The sequence below is a fragment of the Cetorhinus maximus genome, chromosome 17, assembly GCF_964194155.1.
Source record: "Cetorhinus maximus chromosome 17, sCetMax3.hap1.1, whole genome shotgun sequence".
Classification (NCBI taxonomy): domain Eukaryota; kingdom Metazoa; phylum Chordata; class Chondrichthyes; order Lamniformes; family Cetorhinidae; genus Cetorhinus; species Cetorhinus maximus.
This window is the reverse complement of record NC_135895.1, coordinates 12,059,649-12,082,410: the sequence shown is the minus strand read 5'-3', so window position 1 is coordinate 12,082,410 and position 22,762 is coordinate 12,059,649. Positions and strand designations below refer to the sequence as shown.

Genomic DNA, 22,762 nt, shown 5'->3' with positions numbered 1-22,762 from the left:
GCTGTCGGGGTGACCTATGGGAATAACGATCGTTTGGGCTAGGTATTTAAACTTGATCGAAGGAGTGATTATCTTCAAGAGAGTAAGAGGGGAAGTTTACTTGTTTTAAAATTATATGTATAAGAGAATGTTTGACATAAAATGTAATTTGTACATTGTAAATATATCCCATAATGGGAAGTGTAGTGAGATACATCATGTACTAATCTGTACTGCATTTTATTTAATGTCAAATTTGAAATTATGCAATGTATTTTTTTCAAATTTTATGAATAAAGTATATTTTTTGGGAAAGAACTGACCTGGGTTACAGCCCCACTCATTACAAGAACACCTCATCGGGTCAGTAAAATACCTGGAGGGATCACTAACAAATCTGCCTCCCCCATCTTATTAACACACCGTAATGCCAGACAGTCTCGTGGTGCCCTACGTCTAGACCAGAAACTCGGTGGGTTCAAGTCCCACTTTCAGGACTTGATGGCCCTAGGAAAATGTGTTTATAATGTTTATCAGCCTGCAAATCCTTCTAATACATCTGATGGTGAAGTGGGAGAGTTTCCGGGGGGTCAGCCATACTGCAGGAGGCAATGACGAACCACTGGAGTACTTTAATAAAAGCAAAATGCTGGAGATCAGAAATAATAAAAAAAAAACGAAATGCTGGCAGCAGCTGTGGGGGAGAGAAACTGTCGACCTTTTGAGTCCAATATATATGACTCTTCTTCAGAATGGAAAGTTCCTGCCTGTTGTGCTACCCCTTAGCCGTCCTGCGATGAAACACCAGTTCCAAAGAGAGAGTTATATTGGACTCGAAACGTTAACTCAGTTTCTCTCCACCTGCCGCCAGACCTTGAGTTTTTCCCCAGCATTTTCTCTCTTTATTTCACTTTGCCCAGCGTTAGGTAGCCACTGACCCATCCAATGGAAGTCCATGGTTGCCAATGGCAGGCTGGAGGAGGATTGCCTGACTCTAGGAGTGGGGGGATCACAGTCTTCCATACCAGACTCTCAAAACTGGCCTTTTTGTGGCCCCGTCAGAGAATCATAGTTTTCATTCTTCGCGTTCCCAAATTCAGCAATAAATGTGACCTTTTTTTTTCAGCACCTTTGGTTGGGGTGGGGGAAGAAACGCAATTGGGAAGGAATGCTAAAAAGCTGGCGTCAGTGGTTCATGGGTGGATGGGAAATGACGTGGTGGTGCATGTTCTGGAAGGAGTGAGGCTTTTTTTTTTCCCAGGAGCCAGGCGTAATGGGTTTTATATAGAGTCCAACTGCAGGCGGGCGAAGTGCACACGGCGGGACCGAGCAAGCGAGCTGCGATCTGCCACTTTGTCGTCGGATTTTCGCCGCAGTCAGCCGGGGGCGAGCGGTGGGTGGGCAAGTGGGCTCTTCGTCGCAGGATGGGCAAGGATTATTACAGCATCCTGGGCTTGCAGAAGGGGGCTTCCGAGGAAGAGATCAAGAAGGCTTATCGGAAGCAAGCGCTGAAATGGCACCCGGACAAGAACAAGTCCGCGAACGCCGAGGAGAAGTTCAAGGAGGTGGCCGAAGCCTACGAGGTGCTGAGCGACCCCAAGAAGAGGGAGATCTATGACCAGTTTGGGGAAGAGGGTGAGTGAGTGAGTGAGTGATTGAGTGTGGGGTGGGTGATTGAGTGTGGGGTGAGTGATTGAGTGTGGGGTGGGTGGGAGGGGTGCAAATCCATCCATTTTTGTGGGTCTTTTTTTCTTGTAAAGTGGGAAACTGTGCTATCGAGTCTGTAAGATCCTAGACTGAAGAGGGGAGGTGGGGGGCTTGTGAAATGAGCATGCAATTGAGGTGGGGGGGCTTGTGAAATTAGCATGTAATTGAGGTGGGGGGGGCTTGTGAAATTAGCATGTAATTGAGGTGGGGGGCTTGTGAAATTAGCATGTAATTGAGGTGGGGGGCTTGTGAAATTAGCATGTAATTGAGGTGGGGGGGGCTTGTGAAATTAGCATGCAATTGAGGTGGGGGGCTTGTGAAATGAGCATGCAATTGAGGTGGGGGGCTTGTGAAATGAGCATGCAATTGAGGTGGGGGGCTTGTGAAATGAGCATGCAATTGCAGCAGTTCCTTCCAGATTTTGTCATTTCCCCTCGGGTCTGTGACAGGTAACAAACAACCTGTACAAAGCCCACTCACTGACTGGTTCAGCGTCTGGAGGTGACTTGAGATGACTCGGCCGCTTGGATTTAATGCGTCAGCTCGCAAAGCTTCGATGCCAGCGCTTTCGTGATGCCCCTTTCCCCAAAGGACATTAAAAAAAATAGGAACAGGAGAGGACCATTCGGCCCCTCGAGCCTGCTCCGCCAATCCATGGCTGATCTTCTTGTGTTTCGATTTCCACATTCCCGTCTAGCCCCGCTAACCTTTGATTCCCTTGCTTAACAAGAACCTATCTACCTCTGCCTTAAAAGTATTAACAATAAAGTTGTCGGCCTTTTATATTTCTCTCATTAAAAAACCCCCCCAGTCTCGGGTCTTTTGGTCATCCCGTCAACTTCTGACGAACGAGTGAGATTTTAAAAGCGACTGTCACCATGAATCTATTAAACACTTGGATGTGTGTGTGTCTGTGTGTGATTTTTGAATAGACGTACTGCACTTTAAATGGATTGCTTCTTTTAACTAAATGGATATTCAACAGCTCCATGTATTATGTGGAATTTGGGAACAGGAGTGGGCCACTAGGCTCCTCAAGGTCTGCTCTGCCATTCAGTTAGATCATCATTGTTTTGTACTTCAACTCCATTTCATAGAACCATAGAAAAGTACAGCGCTGAAGGAGGCCATTCGGCCCCTCAGATATGCACCAGCTCCTTCGGAGAGCAATCCCGTTAGGCTCATTCCCCATATCACGGCAAATTTTTCTCCTTCCTTTGCTCGTTATCCTCTGATAACCATTCCTGCTGAGCCCATTCCACCATCCAGTGAGTTTGTGGCTTATCAAGTTTCACATCACTAGATGGCCTCATCCAGTAAAAGTTCGATTGCATGCTGAGAGGATGTCTCCCCTTGTGGGAGAGACTAGAACTAGGGGACACAGTTTAAAAATAAGGGGTCTCCCAGTTAAGGAGAAATTTTTCTTTCTCTCAGGGTCATTGCCCTGTGGAACTCTCTTCCACATAGGGCAGGGCCATTGAATATTATTAAGGCTGAGTTAGATAGATTCTTGATTGACATGGGAGCCAAGGGGTATGGGGATAGGTGGGAAAGTGGTATTCAGGCCACAATCAGATTGGCTATGATCTTATTGAATGGTGGAGCAGGTTCGAGGGGCTGAATGGCCTACCCCTGCCTTGAATTTGTATGTTCATATCACGTTTTGGAAAGTTTCAAATGACCCCCAATGTTGACTCCCTCTTGTTGACAAGGGCTGGGTGTTGAGGGAGTGGGGAATTCTGTATTATGAATGTATCATTGCCTAGCAGAACAAGGCCTTTGCAGACTATCAAGGAACAGCCACAGGCAGGTAGTAAATGCCCTTTCTTTTCCTTTTACAGGGCTCAAAGGAGGAGCTGGTGGTCCCGATGAGCAGGGAGGAACATTCCGCTACACCTTCCATGGAGACCCTCATGCCACCTTTGCAGCGTTCTTCGGGGGTGCCAACCCCTTCGAGATGTTCTTTGGAAGGAGGATGGCAAACGGCAATCAGGAAGAGGGCATGGACGTGGACTCTGACCCTTTTGCCCAGTTTGGAGGCTTCAGCATGAACGGCTTCCCCAGGGAAAGACACGGGGGAGGGATGATGGGGCAGATGCGGCGCCGGCAAGACCCGCCCATCATCCATGACCTCCGAGTGTCCCTGGAGGAGGTCTACAATGGCTCCACCAAGAGGATGAAGATCTCCAGGAAGAGGCTGAATCCTGATGGTAGGACCGTCAGGACAGAGGACAAGATACTTGCTATTGAAATTAAAAAGGGCTGGAAAGAGGGAACCAAAATCACATTCCCCAAAGAAGGAGACGAAACGCCCAACACTATTCCAGCTGATGTGGTTTTTGTACTGAAGGACAAGCCGCATTCCCACTTTAAGAGGGACGGATCAAATATTGTGTACCATGCCCGCATCAGCTTAAGAGAGGTACATTTACTCCTAGAGGTGTTCATTTTGTAAAGTGTGTATTTGTTTCCATTTGCTCTTCCTGTCTGTTGGATAAGGTACAGTTAAAATAAGAAATGACTTCCTCCATCCCTATAATGATTCCCCTACCTCCCCCATCCCCAAGATCACTACACTTCCCCAACCCTAACCTCTTTTGAATCCCCAATTTTCATTGCCTTCAATTGCCTTGGTCCTACATTCTGGAATTTGTTCCCTGAGCCTCTCTATCTCTTTCCCACGCAGCCCCCTACCCCCTTAAAGCCTCCGACTTTGATCAAGCTTTTGGTTTCATGTCCAAATATCTCTTCATGTGGTTCCACATCACATTTTGGCTGATTGCTGCTGTGAAGCATCTTGCCGTGCTTTACGATGTTAAAGGCTCTCTACAAATGCCTGTTGTTGTTGCTGCTGCCACCAGTTCCAAGGCCTTTTTATGAAACCCAGTGAATGATGAGAGTTGACCAAGCTCATTATCATTCTGACCATCTACCAGAGCCCCCTGACCCTCTCTAACCAGCTGCAGAACACCATTAGCATTTAACAGGCAGTCTGTCCAAAAATCCCAAAGTGAATACCAGGTAACTCAAATTATAATTGTCACATTAACCTCCAGCTTGGTTAGTCAAAGGCCTCTATGTGAAAAATCTACTTGGTGGTGTTCAGCGCTGCAAATACAGTCAGTTTTTAGGAAGCTATAAATAATGCAAGCTGATTTTATTTTTAGAAATATTTTCTGTTACTACATAGCAGTGGCTATAACCCTTCTCAGAGCAGACCTGCCTTCTTCATATCTGGCCTTCTCTGACGGCTCATATATCCAGTGTATAAATGAGTCACCCAGACCAGAATATCCTGAGGTTGATGTTACAAATTGTGCTGAATCCACTGGAGTAATAGTCTAGCTGTGATGATATTTGGAGTTAGGAAGGGGAGGAGAAGGAATTTTACAATTTTGTGCTCAGTCAAGAACTTTTTTGCCTGCCTTGGTTGTATATTGAAAATTTGGAATTGCTACACGTGATTTTCTGATTGGGAAAGTTATAGTTAATTGTAAGAGATCTGCAGAAGAAGGCTAATTCATGATTAACAATAATAAAAAAAATTCTTTCAGGGTCGTATGTGGAACTCTCTTCCCCAGACAGCGGTGGAGGCAGGGTCATTGAATATTGTTAAGGCAGAGGTAGATAGATTCTTCACTAACAAGGGAACTAAAGAGTATAGGGGATAGGCAGGATATTGGCGTTGAGGCCACAATCAGATCAGCCATGATCTTATTGAATGGCGGAGCAGGCCCCGAGGGGCCGAAAGGCCTACTCCTGCTCCTAAATCATATGTACGTATGTAATGCTTGTTCTGGAAGGAACAGGCTAGATGGATTGAATGAACTTTACTCCGTCCAAGCTTTCTCAAGTTGTTAATATACAAGGTGAAATTTGGGCAACATTCCAATTAAGAAAGAAAAGTATAAGAGGTCAGCATCAGACTATGTGTTCACCCAGATGGCAATGGTACAATATCAACAATAGGAATTACAAGCTTATACTAGTCAATGCCTGAGGGAACATGAAAGAAACAACATGCATTTTTAAAGTGCCTGATAGGCTATCCCATAGCACTTTATGACCAATAAAGTACCTTCTGAAGTGCAGTCATTCTTGTAATGTAGGAACTGTGGCAGCCAAGTTGCACATAGCAAGATCCCACTGACAGCAGTTAGCTAATGATCAGATAATCTAGATTTCTTAATGATTGTTGGTTGTAGGACTAAATATTGGCCAGGAAGATTGCAAGGTGTTGTCATGAGTCTTAATGACGTCTAAGCCAAGGTGGAACTCCATCTATATGCCAGATGCAGCGAGATTGTAAATAGAAACAAAAGCTTACAATTTTACTACAAATGGTGCATAGAAAAATGTTCCCTTCAGAAGAAGTTTGGGTGTAGGGTGAAAGGCTATGAAGGTTACAGTAGGAAAAATTTGGGGAGCTTTATAACCCAATCATAGAGCAGGCTTTGTGAGTATCCCTGCAAGGAGATTAGAGTTTGAGGATAATGAGCACATATGGATAAAAAGATACATAAGATGCAAAAGCAAGGAAATTATCCTAAACATTTATAAATGACTAGTTGAGCCTCAGCTGGAATATTGTGGCCAATTCTGGGGACGACACTTTTGGAAGAATGTCCAGACCTTGGAGAGGGTTCAGAGAAGATTTACCAGAATGATAGCAGGGATGAGGGACTTTAGTTAAATGGACAGACTGGAGAAGCTGGGTTTGTTCTGCTTAGAGCAGAGTAGGCTCAGAAGAGATTTCAAAGAAGTGTTCAAAATGATCAGAGGTTTTAACTAAATAAAAAGGGAAAAACTGTTCCATTGGCAGCAGGATTAGAAACTGGAGGATGCAGATTTTAAGGTAATTGGAAAAAGAATCAGAATGGAAATGAGGAGAATTTATTTTACATGGCAAGACATTATGATCTGGAATGCACTACCTGACGGGGTGGTTTTCAAAACTAAATTGGAGAAATACTTGAAAGGGAAAGAAATTTCAGGGCTGTGGGTGAAAGAGCAGGGGAAGTGAGACTAACTGGATCATTCTTACAAAAAGCTCACACCGACATGATGGGCCGAATGGCCTCTTTCTGTGCTGTATCGTTTTGTTTGTTTGGAGCTGTTCCTTACAGCACAGAGTGCAGTTTGTTTCCAATTATAGTGATGGGCAGTAAATGCTGGCCTTGCCAGCAATGCCCACATACTGTGAATAATTTTTGAAAAATGCATTTTCTTTTGATGTGGTACAAACAGCAACTCACCAAGGCTCCTTCGACAGCATCTTCCAAACCTGCGACCCATATCACCTAGAAGGACAGGGGCAGCAGATGCATGGGAACATCGCCACCTGCATGTTCCCCTCCAAGTCACACATCATTCTGACTTGGACCTACATCCCCGTTCCTCCACTGTCGCTGAGTCAAATTCCCTCCCTAACAGCATTGTGGGTGTACCTACACCCCATGGACTGCAGCGGTTCAAGAAGGCAACTCACTGCCACCTTCTCAAGGGCAAATAGGGGTGGGCAATAAATGCTGGCCTAGCTAACAACGCCCACATCCCGTGAAAGAATTTTAAAAATGATTGTCCAGCCCCACTCTCACTGCTTGCTGAAGCTCTGTTTGTGAAGTGGAAATGCATGTGCAAAGACTCTGCACAGATCTTTGATTGCTGGTGAAATGTTTGTTATAAAGAAGCTAACTATCCTGTGAGGTCTTAAAGTTCAATTACTAAATTTTGAGTTTGACTGAAGTTCAGTTACTAACTCTAATCCTTGCATCCTTTATGAATGCTTCCAAATTCAACCTTACAGTTAACGTTCCAGCAATGTGGTACCAACTTGTCCAAAAGCCTTTCTGTCAAGCCATGGAATATGCTGAAGTCAAGCCACTTTAAGTTACATTGTGATTCTCTAATTCTCCCCTCAAACGTCTAAGGTGCAAACCTAGGCTACAAAGGCCCTAAGATCCAACTCCCAGCCTCGTTCAACTAGTTGATCTCAGATGAGGTGCCATATTGGCCTCAGCGCCCCTGAGTTCAGGCAGTAAAAGTACATACCCAAGTGCCCCCACTCTCCCACACCATATCCTAAGATGTGTATGTGCGCAGGTGCAACTTGGATGAGACAGGATCAGGCTTAGCAGTGATGCCCTATGTGGTTGAATAGCCTGTAGATATTCCCTTGTCTAGGCTTTGACATTAAACCTTCCATCTGGCTGCAAACAGGGGAGATCTTCAACCCCTGGGTCTTTTGTTAAGAAACAGACGCTTTGACTCTCTTGACATCTTCCTTGCACCTAGTCGAGTTTCTGGTTGCAAAATATCCACAGTCCCTGCCCGAGACACAGATGTCCAGAGAAAAACTCTGTGCCGGGAAACCATTGGTAATGCAAGGTGGTGTTGAATCCAATGGGAAGTCTGTATTTGCAGCAACACTGCACTGTATATGTTACGAATCAATTAAATTGGTATATTTGAGGTGGCAACAAACTGCTCCAATGACTCTAGAATTTCCTCTTCAACTTTCTCACTGCCTTTTTAAGACACACCTTACAACCTACCTCTTTGACCAAACATTTGGTCGCATGTCCTATAAGCTCCTCCTTTGACTCAGTGTCCAATTTAGTCTGATTACATTCCTGTGAGGTGCCTTGGGATATTTTGCGATGTTAAAGGCACTATGTAAATGCAGCCTGTCATTACCTGGAAGGGTGTGTTTCCACTGCAGCTTTATATGGCTTGGGTCCCATCTGGATGCAATGCAAATCTCCTGCTCAGGAAGGCGCCGTGTGAATATATCCCTGCTCCTGAATCATTAAAATTAATGCCAGGATATTTTGAAAAATTATCTGCCACTCCTAATAATGTACATTTTTGTCTGATTATGCTTATTTTAAGCATCTGGGGAGACTCTTCCAAGTTAAAAGTGCAACTAATGCAAGTTGCTTATACAAAGCAACATTGTCAAAATTACTGTTTTAACAATTGCAATCATACATGTTGTACGCTGCAGTATTGAACCATCTCCAGATGTACACTGTGAAACTGGGTTTCTCAGAATAATTAAGTGTCTGCTTCGATTATACGACCTTCGTTTCCTTTTATTGCCATTTCTCTGTGGTGGCATTCTTGCCCTGGAAAGCTAAGTTGTAGCCCCCACTCAGTGCAGTGCTGAGGGAGTGCTGAACTGCTGGAAGTGCTATTTTTCGGACGTGATGTGAAACTCAGGCCCGTGTTCATGGCAATATTAAAAAAATAGCTCCAAGTTCTCCCCAGCATCTAGGCCAACTTGCTCAATCAACGCAAGTGAAACAGATTTTTCGGTCATCCATTGCATTGTAGTTTCTGGGATTTTGCTGTGTGCAAATTTGCTGCTACATTTGCCTACATATCGGCAGCCGCTCCATTTCAAAAGTAGCTCAGCAGCACTTTTCAGATCCTCAGGATGTCCTAAATTGTACCACAGCAGAAGTGGTACAATTTTGGACATCCTGAGGATCTGAGAAGTGCTAAACTACAGACTTATTTGTTCTACATAGGTACTGGCTTGGGGTGGGAGGGAATAGGCCAAGGTTTGGGAAGAAGGTGGGATGTCAGGGGTGAGGAATTGACCAGGATTGGAGAGCTGTGGGGTTGGGGGCAGGGAAGGTCTGAGGCAGGGCTGGGGGCAAGGAGGGAGCAGGCTAAGGTTTTGAGAAAGGGGCTTTGGGTTGGAGGTGGGATTTGACCATGATTTGAAGAAAGGAAGGGGTGGGGGATTGAGGTAGGGTTGAGGGCAGGAGGAAGTGGGCCACAGTTTTTAGAAAGAGGACTATGGGGGGGGGTGTGGTTGAGGTTGGGTAGGGGGGTGGTGGAGGGAAAGATGTTGGAAATAGGCCAAAGTTTAGAGAAAGGGCAATACAACAGAGTTAGAGGCTATGAGTGATTAGTCAGATGGGGGAGGGGTAGATGTGAATGGGCCAGGGGTTTCTGTTTCCAATCATTATCCAACAACTCCAGATGGAAAATACACATGAACCTCAGGCAGATTGGGCTCTGAAGCCAAGTACCTTTCTATTCTTGGCATGAGGTCTGGCGTGAAACTGCCCCTTCAAGGAAAATGAATTAAATGACCCAACAAACAGAATGTCAGAGTTGCATCGTTATTCTTTAAACTGATTATATTTACCTCTTCTTCATTGCAGGCTTTATGTGGCTGTGCAATTCATGTGCCAACAATGGAAGGCAGATCAGTCCCATTAACAACTCAGGAAGTGATCAAACCAGGATCAAGGAAAAGGATAAATGGCAAAGGATTGCCATTCCCCAAAAACCCGGACCGCCGAGGTGACCTAATCGTGGAATTTGAAGTCATTTTCCCAGACTTTATAGCCACTTCGTCCAAAGAAGTGCTGAAGCGACATTTGCCCATGTCATAAATGTGAGGACTGGTATCTTTCACCAGAAGTGTCACACTACTGTACATAGTGAAGTAACTGCTTTGCAGTATTTTGCTTGGGCCATGTGAGTGTTCTGGGATGAAGTATTGATGCATGTTTCGGGAGGTGTCTCAAACAGCAATAACCTTTTGTCGTGGTTCTTAAAACAGAGGCCGGAGCTTTTTACCATATCCTGTTTGGGGCGGCCATTGAATTTTTGTACTTTTTTTTATTTAGCCAAGTTGTTTTCTTTTTGTAAATATAAAATGCTGCCCGACAAAAACCAGTGCATATTAAAGATTGTCAAAGGGAAGTTGGTGCGCGGAGGCTGAGGCGAATATTGCACATAAGGGCTAGTTCTAAGTAGAAATGTCCTGGATTCAGATTGCACTGTGCAATATCCACAAAGTGTATTTTGACCAGATTAACACTTTCACTAAGAAATATCAGACAACCTTTAACACATCCAGCATCGTGCAATTTGACCCTCCATATCTATGCACTGTTGTTTTGAACCCCACTAGGATTTTCTGTTAAGCATTCTGTTAAGTATGGTATTCATACCATATCCATTGGAACTGTGAAAAATATCCAGTGTTATAATCAGTTCTTTTTTCTCCATCCAAGTTTGGGTGGTGTCTGGAGAGAGCACTTTCAGCTACAAAGCATTAGAGTGAAGCACTGTACTAACAGTTCCATATCTGTCAGAAGAGAAGGGAGCTATGTGAGGTGATTTAATTAAATGCATTGGAGCAACATCAGGGTATTGGCTAATATGCAATCTTATTTTATAGCTTCTCAATAATAGCAACTGAAGTAGATCCAAAAACACTGACAGTAACTATTAAAATCTAAAATTGAAGCAGAAAAAGTTTGAAACATTTTTGCTTGTTGAATGTACTGACTGAACAGCAATGCTTTTATTTTATTAAAGTGATAAATACATTAACAAAGTTGATACCTGATGTCCATTGTCTTGTGTTTTGTAATGTCTATGGCTTTATGATGTACTCAGTATTGCCTACTGTTATGATCCCAGCTGATGTTAACACTGGACAAGTCAGATCCGAGAGTGAAACCTGGCTTGATAGATCCTCACATTTTTTTTAAAAAACTGTGGAAGAAAGTTACAGAAAAAATTCACAGGAGCCTGCTGATGAACTTTAAACACAAAGAATAAAACATTTATTAAACAAGGAAAAATGAACCATATTACACCAGGCAAAAAATTTGGAAAGAGCACAGTACAAACACAATAAGACGCTTCAAGTTCACGCTATTCCTTTACCCCAGTAATATCTGTACAGAAGCATAAACCAATGAAGAAGTACCACTATCTTGACACAAAGGGACTGGCACAGCTCCAAACGGTTTTCTTCTGGTGAGTTCCTGAGCATTCGCTCTATGCTTTTCACCAAACCTGTATCTCTCCCCGAGGCACCCAAAACCACACCCTAGACTCGGTGTCCCAGTAGCACCTCTGCTAAACTGATCACTTTACTGAGTTCTATAACTGACTATTCAGTCAACCACTGTCCCAATAGCTATGTAATGTTTATTCTGAGAGAACTGAAAATCCCTGTCATCGCTCTTTGACACACACTGAGCTCTCGCTTCTATCTTTTTTCTGTGTTTGTGTCCCTGGACCACTGTCGTAATGCAGCAGTAAAGTTTTTTTTTCTACTCTGTGTTTTCCTCCCCACAATCGCTGAGCCTTTAATCCATCTCTTTACCTTCAGGGGCTATAAAACCTCATTAAAAATGTGTATATATACAAACAAAGCCAAAAGACCTGCCCTTTCAATCAGGGGTCCATCCAAACTCATAGCCCTACCATTGTTACTGTAAAGACCAATGGTGTTAGGGGGTGGGTTTGATTTTATTCCTTTCTATTTCTCAAATCAGTAATATACTTTCTCATAGAGGACAGAATTAATCATTCAACATATACTACAACAACAATTTGCATTCGTATAGGAACATAGGACTTAGGAGCAGGAGAAGGCCAGTCAGCCCTTTGAGCCTTTTCCCCCATCGATTAAAATCATGGCTGATCTGGTTGTGGCCTCAACTCCATTTTCCTGTCTGCCTCCCATTACCCTTGACTCGCTTGCCTATCAAAAATCTATCTAACTCAGCCTTGAATAAGTGCCATGACCCAACCTCCACTGCTCTCTGGGGAAGAGAATTCCATAGACTAACAACCCTCTGAGAGAAAAAAATAATTGTCCTCATCTTCATTCTAAGAGGCACCTTTTAATGTCGTCAAAATCCCAAGGCCCTGCACAGGTGCATTATCAGGCATAAATTGGCACCGAGTCACACAAAGAGGCATTAGGACAGGTGACCAGAAGCTTTGAGGAGCATCTGTGAGGAGAACAGGTGGAGAGGTTCATGGAGAAAATTCCAGAGTTCAGCCTAACAGATAGCACTTGCAACTACAGCAGGACTTGGGTGTATTTGAAACTCAAAATACATTGAAGTTCCAAACTCGGATTACAGGTTGATCGGACCTGTTACAAGTCCAAGATGTTTTTGCCAATTCACTCTTTTTATACATTTCCCCCATCCCCTCGACCTAACAATATATATGTTTCTACATTACACAATTATTGAAAAGTTAAAATACAACTCCAAATAAGAAGCTTTTAATTGAACTTGTCCCTTGTGATTAACTTCAGTTTATAGTTTCTGTTATGAAAGGCAACTTACCTTCTCGTCAAGAGCAGAGGTCGGGAACTCCAAATTCCGACAGACCTCAGAGTTCCTGCACGGGGCTCTGAACGCACAATCCAGCGTTTTAAGTTCTTTGGGTTGAGGATAGTCCAGTGTGCCTGCCCAGCAAGGGAAAATGTTGCGAAGCCCAGATCATATGACCGGTAGCCAAGTACCATTGCAGAGTAGAGTCCCAGGCAGGGGACAGGGAGAGGTCCCAAAGGGGCAGGGGACAGGGGAGGTCCCAAAAGAGGAGTCCCAGGTAAGAAACAGAGACAGGTCCCAGTTAAGGCAAAGAAAGAGGAGCAGAGAAAGAGGCTCCAATCAGAGAAAGGGCTTTGGTTGACAGGCTTTAAGTGGTGAGGGCTCAGGAAAAACCCTGAAGATCTAAGAAGACAGAAAAAGGTTGGTGACTCCGTGATGTGGGCCTCTGGGGCAAAGGTACTCCTTTGGAGCTGTGGTATTTAGCTCAGTGTGGCTGAAAAGCTAAAGTTGTGCTTGTGAGTTGGTGCTTGAGTGCATACTCGGGAATCCAGGGGAACGGAGTCTAGAGACAAGATTGGAACCCCGTGAGGTGAGCAGTCATTGACACCTTCCAAGTCGGAGTGACTTATGGAGAGAGTTCCAAGGTTAAATCTTCAAAGAGGAAGACTGGAATCCCTCTTGAGACAGACAGAGTTTCAATGAGATTGGCTGACTCAGTGTTCCTGATATCTGGGTGGGTTGTTGAAAAGTCCATGGACTCTGTCTTGGTCACGCCTGCAATTTATTGTGCCATGTCGTGTGCTTAACCACAGGTTGCCTGTTAATTCACATTTACCTCTTATTAACTCTGAATGCTAGAGTATAAGATAGATATTGTAAATTGTTGTATCTTTCTGACCTTGTACAGTAAAGTTTACTTCTGTTTGTTCAAAACCCATGGAGTCCTATGGATTTAATCTCTTGATAAATGTTTTCAATCTCACACTTTATTTACTTTAAACAAAATGTTATTGGTCCCTAAATGGATCTTACCAAAAATTTGGAGTTAGGATCATGACGTTTCCTTTTGAATTCTTTCTGCATTAGGCTAATGCGATCACTATAATTCTAACTTTGTGATTGTATTACTGGCCTCCACCCTTGTAGGCCACGGAATGACGAAATTCGGGGTTCCTGCTCCTCATCATTGTCCAGTGAGCCCTGCTGGAAAGTCCTTGTATATGGTGACAATGAGATTGGACTTAACTGTAATTTCTTTCCCCTCCCCTATCCCACAACCCACAGTTGAAAAGGCAACAACAATTTTAATTTGTAGAGTTCCTTTTAATGTATTGAACACTTACAGAGAAGAAGAATAATTTTGCAATGTCAGGGGAGGTGATTAGTTGGAAAGATGCATGAGGTGAGATGCTACCAGATTGGCTTGCAGGTGAAGAATTGGGACAAGGTTCCCAAAGAGCACCTACAGAACTGTATCCAGTTAGAGTTGGCATCTTCTGAAAGGAAGGGAAGAGGGACAAAAATGTTTACAAATCAGAGTAGCTCCAGCCTTGAGATGAACTCTTTAGTCTATTGCTCAAAGTTCCTTGAATGCAAAGCATTTTGTTCCCTCTGGAGCTTCTCAAAGAGATAGGTTTTAAGGAGCATCTTCCAGAAGGAGAGAGAAGAGGACCAAATCCCATACCTTAGGGCTTAAATGACTAATTGCATATCAACTAATGGTGGGATGATACAAATTGGGGGCAGTCACTAGAGCCCAGGTTTGGAGGATCATAGGGCTGGTGCGGTTAAAGAGATATTGGGGAGCAAGGACAGAGGAGGGATTTGAGCATGAGAATTGTATCAGGGCTTCCGGCAGCAGCTGGCGATGGTTGAGGAGAGCACCAAGCAGTGGAACTGGTCAGCCCCTGTGGGATACTGAGCAATGTCTTTGACAAGCGGAGGGCCAAAGCCAGAGGCTATGAGGTGAGGGAGAGAGCAACTAAGACTTGTGAGTGGCAGGATCCTAGGGTAGCTGAAGAGCCAAGAAGAGGAATTGGGACTAAGTCAGGCTGATTGGCAGTACCGTTGAGTTTGAGAAACCTTATGGAGGGTGGGGTGTCGGTGGTGAGTATTCTCTGTAGATAGACGTTTCTTGAAGTTACACTTTCCCTTGAGAATTTATACAGTTTTGATGCTGATGTAATAAACTAACTTTGTGTTTTAACCTTCATGCAGTCCATGTGCTTAAACCACATGACACAGAATAATATAAAATCTAGGTGTTGGTGGACTGGGAGCCAACGTAGGTCAGCAAGCTCAAGGATGATGAGTGAATGGGATTTGGTGAGCATTAGGATATGTCAGAAGAGTTTTGGGCTTTAGTTTATGAAAGGTCAATAGTGTAATCTACTTAGATGCTTGTAAATAACTATGGATATAGATGAGAAAATTACATTTTTACTGCACTATGAGGTCAGAATGTGAAAATTATGTTTCATTCTTTAAAGGAGAAAACAAAGAAAGAAAAAACTTGCATTTCTTTCGCACCTTTCACGACTTCAGAATGTCTGAAAGGGCTTTATAACCAATTAATACTTTATGAAGCATAGTCATTTTTGCACTGAAGGGAAACTCAGCAGTCATTTTATGCACAGCAAGGTTCCAGAAATAGCAGTGTGTTAATGACCAGATTATGTTTTACTGATATTGAGGGGTAAATATTAGCCAGGAGACTTTTTTAAAATTAATTTATGGGATGTGGGCATCTCTGGCTAGGCAAGCATTTATTGCCTACCCCTAATTGCCCTTGAGAAGGTGGTGGTGAGCTGCCCCCTTGAACCGCTGCAGTCCATGTGGTGTAGGTACACCCACAGTGCTGTTAGGGAGGGAGTTCCAGGATTTTGATTCAGCGACAGTGAAGGAACGGCGATATATTTCCAAATCAGGATGGTGAGTGGCTTGGAGGGGAACTTCCAAGTGGTGGTGTTCCCATCTATCTGCTGCCCTTGTCTTTCTAGATGGTAGTGGGCATGGGTTTGGAAGGTAGGGGTAAGCTCCCCTGCTCTGCTTCAATTAATGTTACGGGATTGTTATATCACAAACTATCTCAAACCACAGAAATAAAACAAATGGTTTGACCAAGTTCTTAGGGCTGTGAATTTTTTTTTCTGTATTGCTAAGGTGTTTGAATGCAGCTGAAGTGTGTGAATTATGTACTGAAGTCCAGTAATTTATCTCTCTGCCCTAGTTATCACATCATGCAGTCAACAGCACAGAAAATTCTGTCTGTACTTTAATGAGGCATTTTTAACCAATCACCTCTGAAGAGCTAAAAATAAACTGAAGTTATAGTGGAGGCAGATCATGCAATAAATACATCAGGACCTTCAAGATTCTGATCTGGATCTGTGTTGTGAAGTTGGATATTGGCATCAATCATGGTCAACAGGTCTGATACAAATATCCAAACGTTTTTTAATTGAGGGGTGGAAATCTGTGTCAGGCTGTTTATAAGATGTTGCTGGCATTTGAACTTTAGAATGAATAGTTCCAATTGTAAATGCAGGGGAGTTGGCTGTCCAGGTCATTCCGCTCTGAAATAAATCCAATCTCTCCTGGTTAATAGCAGTATGAAAGAGCAGAAGTTTTCTGAATTAAAGAGCAGGCCACAACAGATTTCCCATTGTAATGATGGTAACGTTATCTGTTTACATATGAACATACAAATGATGACCACTTGGCCCCCTCGAGCCTGCTCCACCACTCAATAAAATCATGGCTGATCTGAATGTAACCTCAACCCACATGAGCTGGCATCTTATCAGTTCTGCTGGTTATTTGGCAACTTTCAGGAACATTAATTATAACTCATTGTATTTGCTGTTCCACATAGTGTATTCAATACTTATCTATTAAAATTACAACTTGAAAGTGTAAATTACACTTCAAAAGGCATTAAAATAAAGAGGAATGCATGCTGTTTTTATGACCAGGAACCTTGAAATCTATGAGTGCCTGCCAACATGCAAATTTCCCTCACCATTGAATAATCAAACTCCAGTGAACCTCAGGATTTATTTAGGCCACTTCTCCATAGTGATGGTCTGGGCACTAAAGGGATAGATAAGATTAGAAACAAGCTTCAGAGTATCTGTGAACAACAGATCAGCTGTTGAGTATATGATATGTGTGCTATCTATGCGTGTATGTGTAAATTGTGTGTGCTCATATATTTTGTACCTGTGTGATGTGTGTGTATGTGAAACATGTTTGTGTGTAGTTGTATAATGTGTGGATGTATATCATTTGTGTAGTATAAAGGGTTACCAGATAGGATATGCTAATATATGATGTGGATGATGATGTACCACTGACATCAGTCAGTCACGTGTTTGGCTTGAGAAAGAGAGTTTGGAGCCACGCCTAGGAGCTACATGCCTATTCTGTAACCTGTTTAGTAGGACTAATAAACAAGTGTTAAACAGATACCAGAGTATGTTTACAGTCTACCAACCAAATCCCACGCCTAGAGTCCAAGATAGAAGGACCCATCTCAGGACATGGAACTTGGAGACATCGATATAAAAAACACATCATTGTCGAAGGAACCACAGAGTGAAGAAACCTTTGAAAGCAGCTCGTAAAAAATTGGTGGGAGAAGGAGGCACACTGGAGAGAGGTAACAATGACTGTGCCTGGTGAACAGTCCTTGCCCTTGTCTCACTCGTTTGACTGCCTCGAGGGCCTGCAGAGAAGCCAGCATTGGGAGTTATGGAAACAACATTTTCTCTGGTACAAAGAAGCATCAGGCTTTCACGAAAAGGAGCAAAAGTTTCAAGTTAATTCATTTCTTTATGCAATAGGTTCAGTAGCAGACAACGGTCCCCTAAGGTAGGGAGTGCAGGAGTCCACCACGGCCTTGGACCATGCTCAAAGCCTTTTGACACCTATTTTATCCCAAAGCAAAACTTAGTAATTGACTGAGCACATTTTAACCAGTGGTCGCATCAACCTGGGGAATCGATTGAATTATTTCTAACTGACCTTTATCACCCAGCTAGTTCTTGCGGATATGGAGCACTGAAGGACGAGTTAATCGGTGATTGCAGAGTTGTGGGTGTCCGGGATGATCTCCGACCTTCTGCAGACCAGAGATGACCTTACTTTGGATCAGGCAGTCCAGTATGCGAGGCAGGCCAAGCTTAGAGAATTTAACTAGGCTATAATTTGGTGCGACCCTGAGGCTTCACATGACTCCGTGGATTAGGTAGGCCCACGGGCAGTGACCCCACCTGCAAGAAAGCCCGACAAACCAAGCAAAAGCGTAAGAAACTCCAGGCCGGCAGCTATTTTGAGATGCTTGTGTTGTGGCGCAAAATATCAGCACAGAGGCCAAGCAGGGGACGCAGGATACTCCCAGTGTGGCAAAACTAGACATTTCAAGCATTTCTTCAAATCCAACAATTTTAATCGAAGTTGAAGACAAGAAAGTATTTATGAAACATGTTCCATCCAAAAATGGAAAGTCAAGAAAAGGATGAAATCAGAGTTCCTAGGTGAACTAGATAGTCTTAGTGCAGACTGTTGGTCAGTTACAGTCCAAGGCTTTGATGCTACTTTTAAAATTGATACTGGCGCTGCTGTTAACATATGAGCAGATAACCTCGACTGGCTTCAACCAATGAGCCTTTATCCTTCAGACATCAAGTTACAAGGTCCAGGCAGCACAGACCTTCCAATCAAAGGCAGGATTATTGCTCCTCTCAGCTACAAGGAGTGATAGACCGTTGACTCTCTCTATGTCCTTCGCAATCAACGCACATCTTTATTGAGTGGTGATGTTGGCATACTTCTAGCAATCCTAGAAAAAACAGATGATGAACAAGTCACTGTCCTTCATGCAACAATCTTCATCCTTTTATTTAAAAGCAGTAGGAATTCAGCCTTCAGATGCTGAGGAAGTTTATACACTCAGCAGTATGTTCCTTTCTTTCACAGAGACACCATTCATTAGACCCTGGGTGGAGATTGAATTATGAATCTCTCAGTTCTTCAAGAATTAAGGCCAGAGGTAGCAGATACAGAAGGCACTGCAGCAGACGGTGACTATCTGCTGGACTTGAATTGGCTCTTCCTAGAGAGTGATGAGGAAGAATCCCTTGCAGCGCTGAGTGACCTCTTGGAGGTTGAGGTCTTAGAGGATGATTCATCTTTCCTGTTGATGGACACACCTCATGAAGTCTTTTTGGAGGAATCAGCTGTGTTTTTAGTGGCTGAACAGCATTCAGATCTTAGTTCTACTGAATCTATTGATGTATTGTCTACTTTATCTCCTGTTGCCCATGAAGAATTTTCCACAGAGAGAATACTTTGCCTGAATCCAGGTTAGAGTCCAGAGAGGATCACACTGTTAGAGAGCTTGTACTTTCCCAGGGTGAAAGTCCATTGTCACCCATACTTCAGTCCCAGCTGAATGTTGTCTTCCCTCCAGAGTTGGAGGTCAGCACAGAAGCTGCGGCAGAATCTTTAACACTTCTGAATCTGCAGAATCCTTCACAGAGTTGATTGCTCCTGAGTTGATTGTCTACAGGAAATTCCTCTCATTACAGAAGATGAGGCTGTCTTGTCTCCATCTTCCCAGCAATTCTTCCCATTGTCAATAGTGGAGCAGCCTCACACAGAGAGAAGCCTACTGAACGTAGACGGTTCTCCTGAAATATCATTGGGAAATCATCTCTTCTTCTTTTCCTGACAGTCTTACAGGAATGTGGTCATCTTTTCCTTCATTGTCTAAGTTCATTGGAATCTCAGGTCTTTAATGCCTTTTCAGGCATCGCCACAGCAGTGGATAGTACCGCTGTGACAGTCTTCCCTGAAGTTGAAGATCATTCCTCTTCTGAAGCTCTTTTCTTGTGTGCTTTGAGGGAGCAACAAGTTCCTCAGAGTGTCTTGAGTTCATCTCTTCTAGTGCCAGAAGGTTGAAGGATCCAATCTTTTCAGTCTCCTCTTTGGGATCAGTCTTTCACTGAAGAGTCTTCATTGTCCTTGCAGTTCAGTCATCCTGCAACCTACACTCTGCTTCCCAGCAATGCTGCTCAGTGTTCTCCTATTCTGCAAATGGTGATGTCCTACCAGATGCAAAAGAAACCCTTGTGTCTTCAAGATGTCTTCCCGAACGACTGAGAATACCGTAGGAGATTGAATCCCCCAGGATTGTGACTTGGGGAGGGGAAGTGTGGGAGTTGGAGTTGGCTAGAATCTGTAGTTGTAAAAAGGGAGTTACAGAAATGCCATGTAAATAGTTGAAGATATAGTTTCATGTTGTTGTTGTTGTTGAAAGCAGGATAGTATATGTTGGGGGAGATGTAGTGTAAAGGATTAACAAACGGAATATGCTAATGTATGACATAGATAATGTACCACTAACATCAATCAATCATGTTAGACTCTTGAGAGGGACTTTGGATCAAGCCGAGGAGCAACATACCTACTCTGTAACCTGTTTAGATGTAATACCATTAAACAAGTGTTAAACAGTCTGTCTAAATCAAGTGTCATACCTAGAGTCCAGGATAGAAGGACACATTTCAAAACAGTTTGTGCAATATGTGCTGGTGTAATGTGTTTGGATGTATGATATGTGTGATGTGTGTGTCTACGATAGGTGTGTGATATATGTATGCCTGTTAGTCCTCAGCTTTTGCTGACAATAATCAAAGTTGTTACATTATGGTGTTTGGCATGGTGATATTCTTTTGGCCTAACTTTTTTGTTTATTTAATTGAAAGGTAGGCAGGGTCTATTTGTGATGGAGTTGGCTACATAAAACCATGTAATTCTTCTGAGGCTCAACAATCTAATATTTGGTTTGTCGTAGTCCAGGGTACCGTTGATGATTAATTGGTCAGGCTGGTTCATTGATAGGACCTGGAGAGTTGAGCTCTCACCAAGGTCTAGAAGTCATATTACTCAGTTTCAGGTAACTCTGGCATTCAAATCTGAACAGCTCGGGTGGCCCTGGCTGGAAAAGCAATGGTATATTTATCAATTCTCCCTGCTGCTAAGAAATATGGATTTAGCCAGCTAAACTCCAGCCACACTTGAAGATACACAAGCTTTGCAAACCCACACCTATGTTCTCTTGGATTTGGGCAGGTAGAAGAGATAGCACCTCACGTCAGGCAAATAAAAATTCTTCTTATGCAGTTCTTGGAGATTAGTTTGATCATGGTTTAAAAAAGTGTTGGGTTTCCAAGTGTGTCAGGCAGCAAGCTGATCATTTTTTTAAAAGTTCAAACTCAGCAACTGTATTTTTTTAAAAGATAATGTCTTGGTTCTAGAAAATTCTAAATAGGATTTCGAGCATAACTACAATGTTTGTTTACTGATGGGTCACAGATTATTATTATCACAGGAGTAAATCAGTCTTATTATAAATAGTCCTTGAACAAGTTTGGTGTAATTCGGAGTCTGGTAATATGATCTTGTTTTTTTCCCTACCAACCTTTGGGCTATTTCTGCTTTGTACTAGTCAGTTACGGTTTTTTTACAAAGAAATATGGATCAATGTTAAAATCTTTTTGTCTTTTTGATGATAACAACAACAACTTGCATTTACATAGTGTCATTAACAGAGAAGTAAAACTTCCCTAAAGTGTTTCCCTGAGGTATAAAGAAAAAAGGACATCACGTCAAAGAAGGGGAGATTCGGAGGGGAAATCCGAAAGACTTGTTGAAAGGGTTGGTTTTTAATTTTTAGTGAAGATTGTAAAGGAGGAGCAGGAGATGTCGAGCTTTTCTGTATAAGATTCCATTCCATGATTTGAAAACAAACATGGAATTCTTGTATCTCAGCCAAAATTCCTCCTTAACCGACATCACATACATAAAAATCGGACTGACTGGTCACTCAACACATGACTGTTGGTTGGATGTTGGTAGCAGGCAATGGCATTTTAAAAAAAATCATTCTTGGGATAGTGGCGACACGACAAACCCAGTATTTATTGCCTGTCCTAGTTGCCCTTGAGAAGGTGGTGTTGAGCCTTAATCTTGAACCACGACAGTCTGTGTGGCAAAAGTGCTCCCACAGTTAAATAGGGAGCTTCAGGATTTTGATTCAACAATGCTGAAAGAACAGTGGTGCATCTTTAAGCCAGGATGGTGTGTGATTTAGAGGGGAATTTGGAGGTGGTGGTGTTCCTGTGGATCTGCTGCTCTTCACCTTCTAGGTGGTTCAAGGGTCTAGATTGGATTTCTTTAGGGTTTGCCTGTTACTCCAAGAATGCTACCGTAGACTGTTACTTGTAAAAACCATTTTTGTTTATTTACAGATTTATGTACTTCTCAGTACTCTATACAAGGTTGTACTTTTGCTTCCCAGTCTCAGTCTCTTAGTCACGTGACATTACATCATAGCTACATCAGTATCAGATGCTCCTGATTTTAACCCTTTACATCTCTCTCCACAAGTCCTTATCCCAACAATATACATCCTCCTACATCTCCTAGAAAGTCTCAGACTTCAGAGGGTTTGTCTCTGTGATGCCTTGACCAATCCCCCTGACCTGGTCCTGATTTCATTTTGAGGTTGAGGATGAACTGCACTCTTTTGTCATTTAATAGGGGTGTCTTCCACCTGGGCGGTTGTGGAGTTTTACTTATTTCTGGTTCCTCGTCTCCATCTGGATCCAAATAGTAGGTCAAACGTTCCATTCATTTCCTTCCCAATGATATCAAGGCCCTTCGGTTCTTTCTGATATTTCCCTGGACCATCTCAATTCTATAAGATCTCAGCTGTGGAGCTCTTTCTATTACAATGCCTTCTTTCTGTTGATCTCGTATCCACACACTCTCCCTGGGCTGTAGCATTTTCAGGTCTTGTGCTCTGTGCTTGAAGTTGAAATTACGCGCTTGACTATCTCTTTGTTGCTCCTGACGATTCCTAACTTTCTCACGATCACCTGAGGTAACGTTAGGTTGTA

The 22,762-nt window shown here is 43.0% G+C and overlaps 1 protein-coding gene across 1 annotated transcript; it reads left to right on the top strand.

Annotated features, from left to right (window-relative positions):
- Positions 1-1,191: 1,191 nt before the first annotated feature.
- dnajb4 (DnaJ heat shock protein family (Hsp40) member B4) lies at positions 1,192-11,055 on the top strand. The gene is made up of 3 exons (XM_078560697.1): positions 1,192-1,614; positions 3,528-4,108; positions 9,864-11,055. Exons 1-3 carry the CDS (start codon positions 1,404-1,406, stop codon positions 10,095-10,097), a joined length of 1,026 nt encoding a protein of 341 aa, XP_078416823.1. The 5' UTR covers positions 1,192-1,403; the 3' UTR covers positions 10,098-11,055.
- Positions 11,056-22,762: the final 11,707 nt, after the last annotated feature.

Excerpts from the sequence above, each read along its gene's own strand:
- dnajb4 (XM_078560697.1), top strand. The coding sequence starts at position 1,404 with ATGGGCAAGGATTATTACAGCATCCTGGGCTTGCAGAAGGGGGCTTCC. Across the intron at positions 1,615-3,527 it reads TGACCAGTTTGGGGAAGAGG|GGCTCAAAGGAGGAGCTGGT; the intron begins GTGAGTGAGTGA and ends TTCCTTTTACAG. Across the intron at positions 4,109-9,863 it reads CCCGCATCAGCTTAAGAGAG|GCTTTATGTGGCTGTGCAAT; the intron begins GTACATTTACTC and ends TCTTCATTGCAG.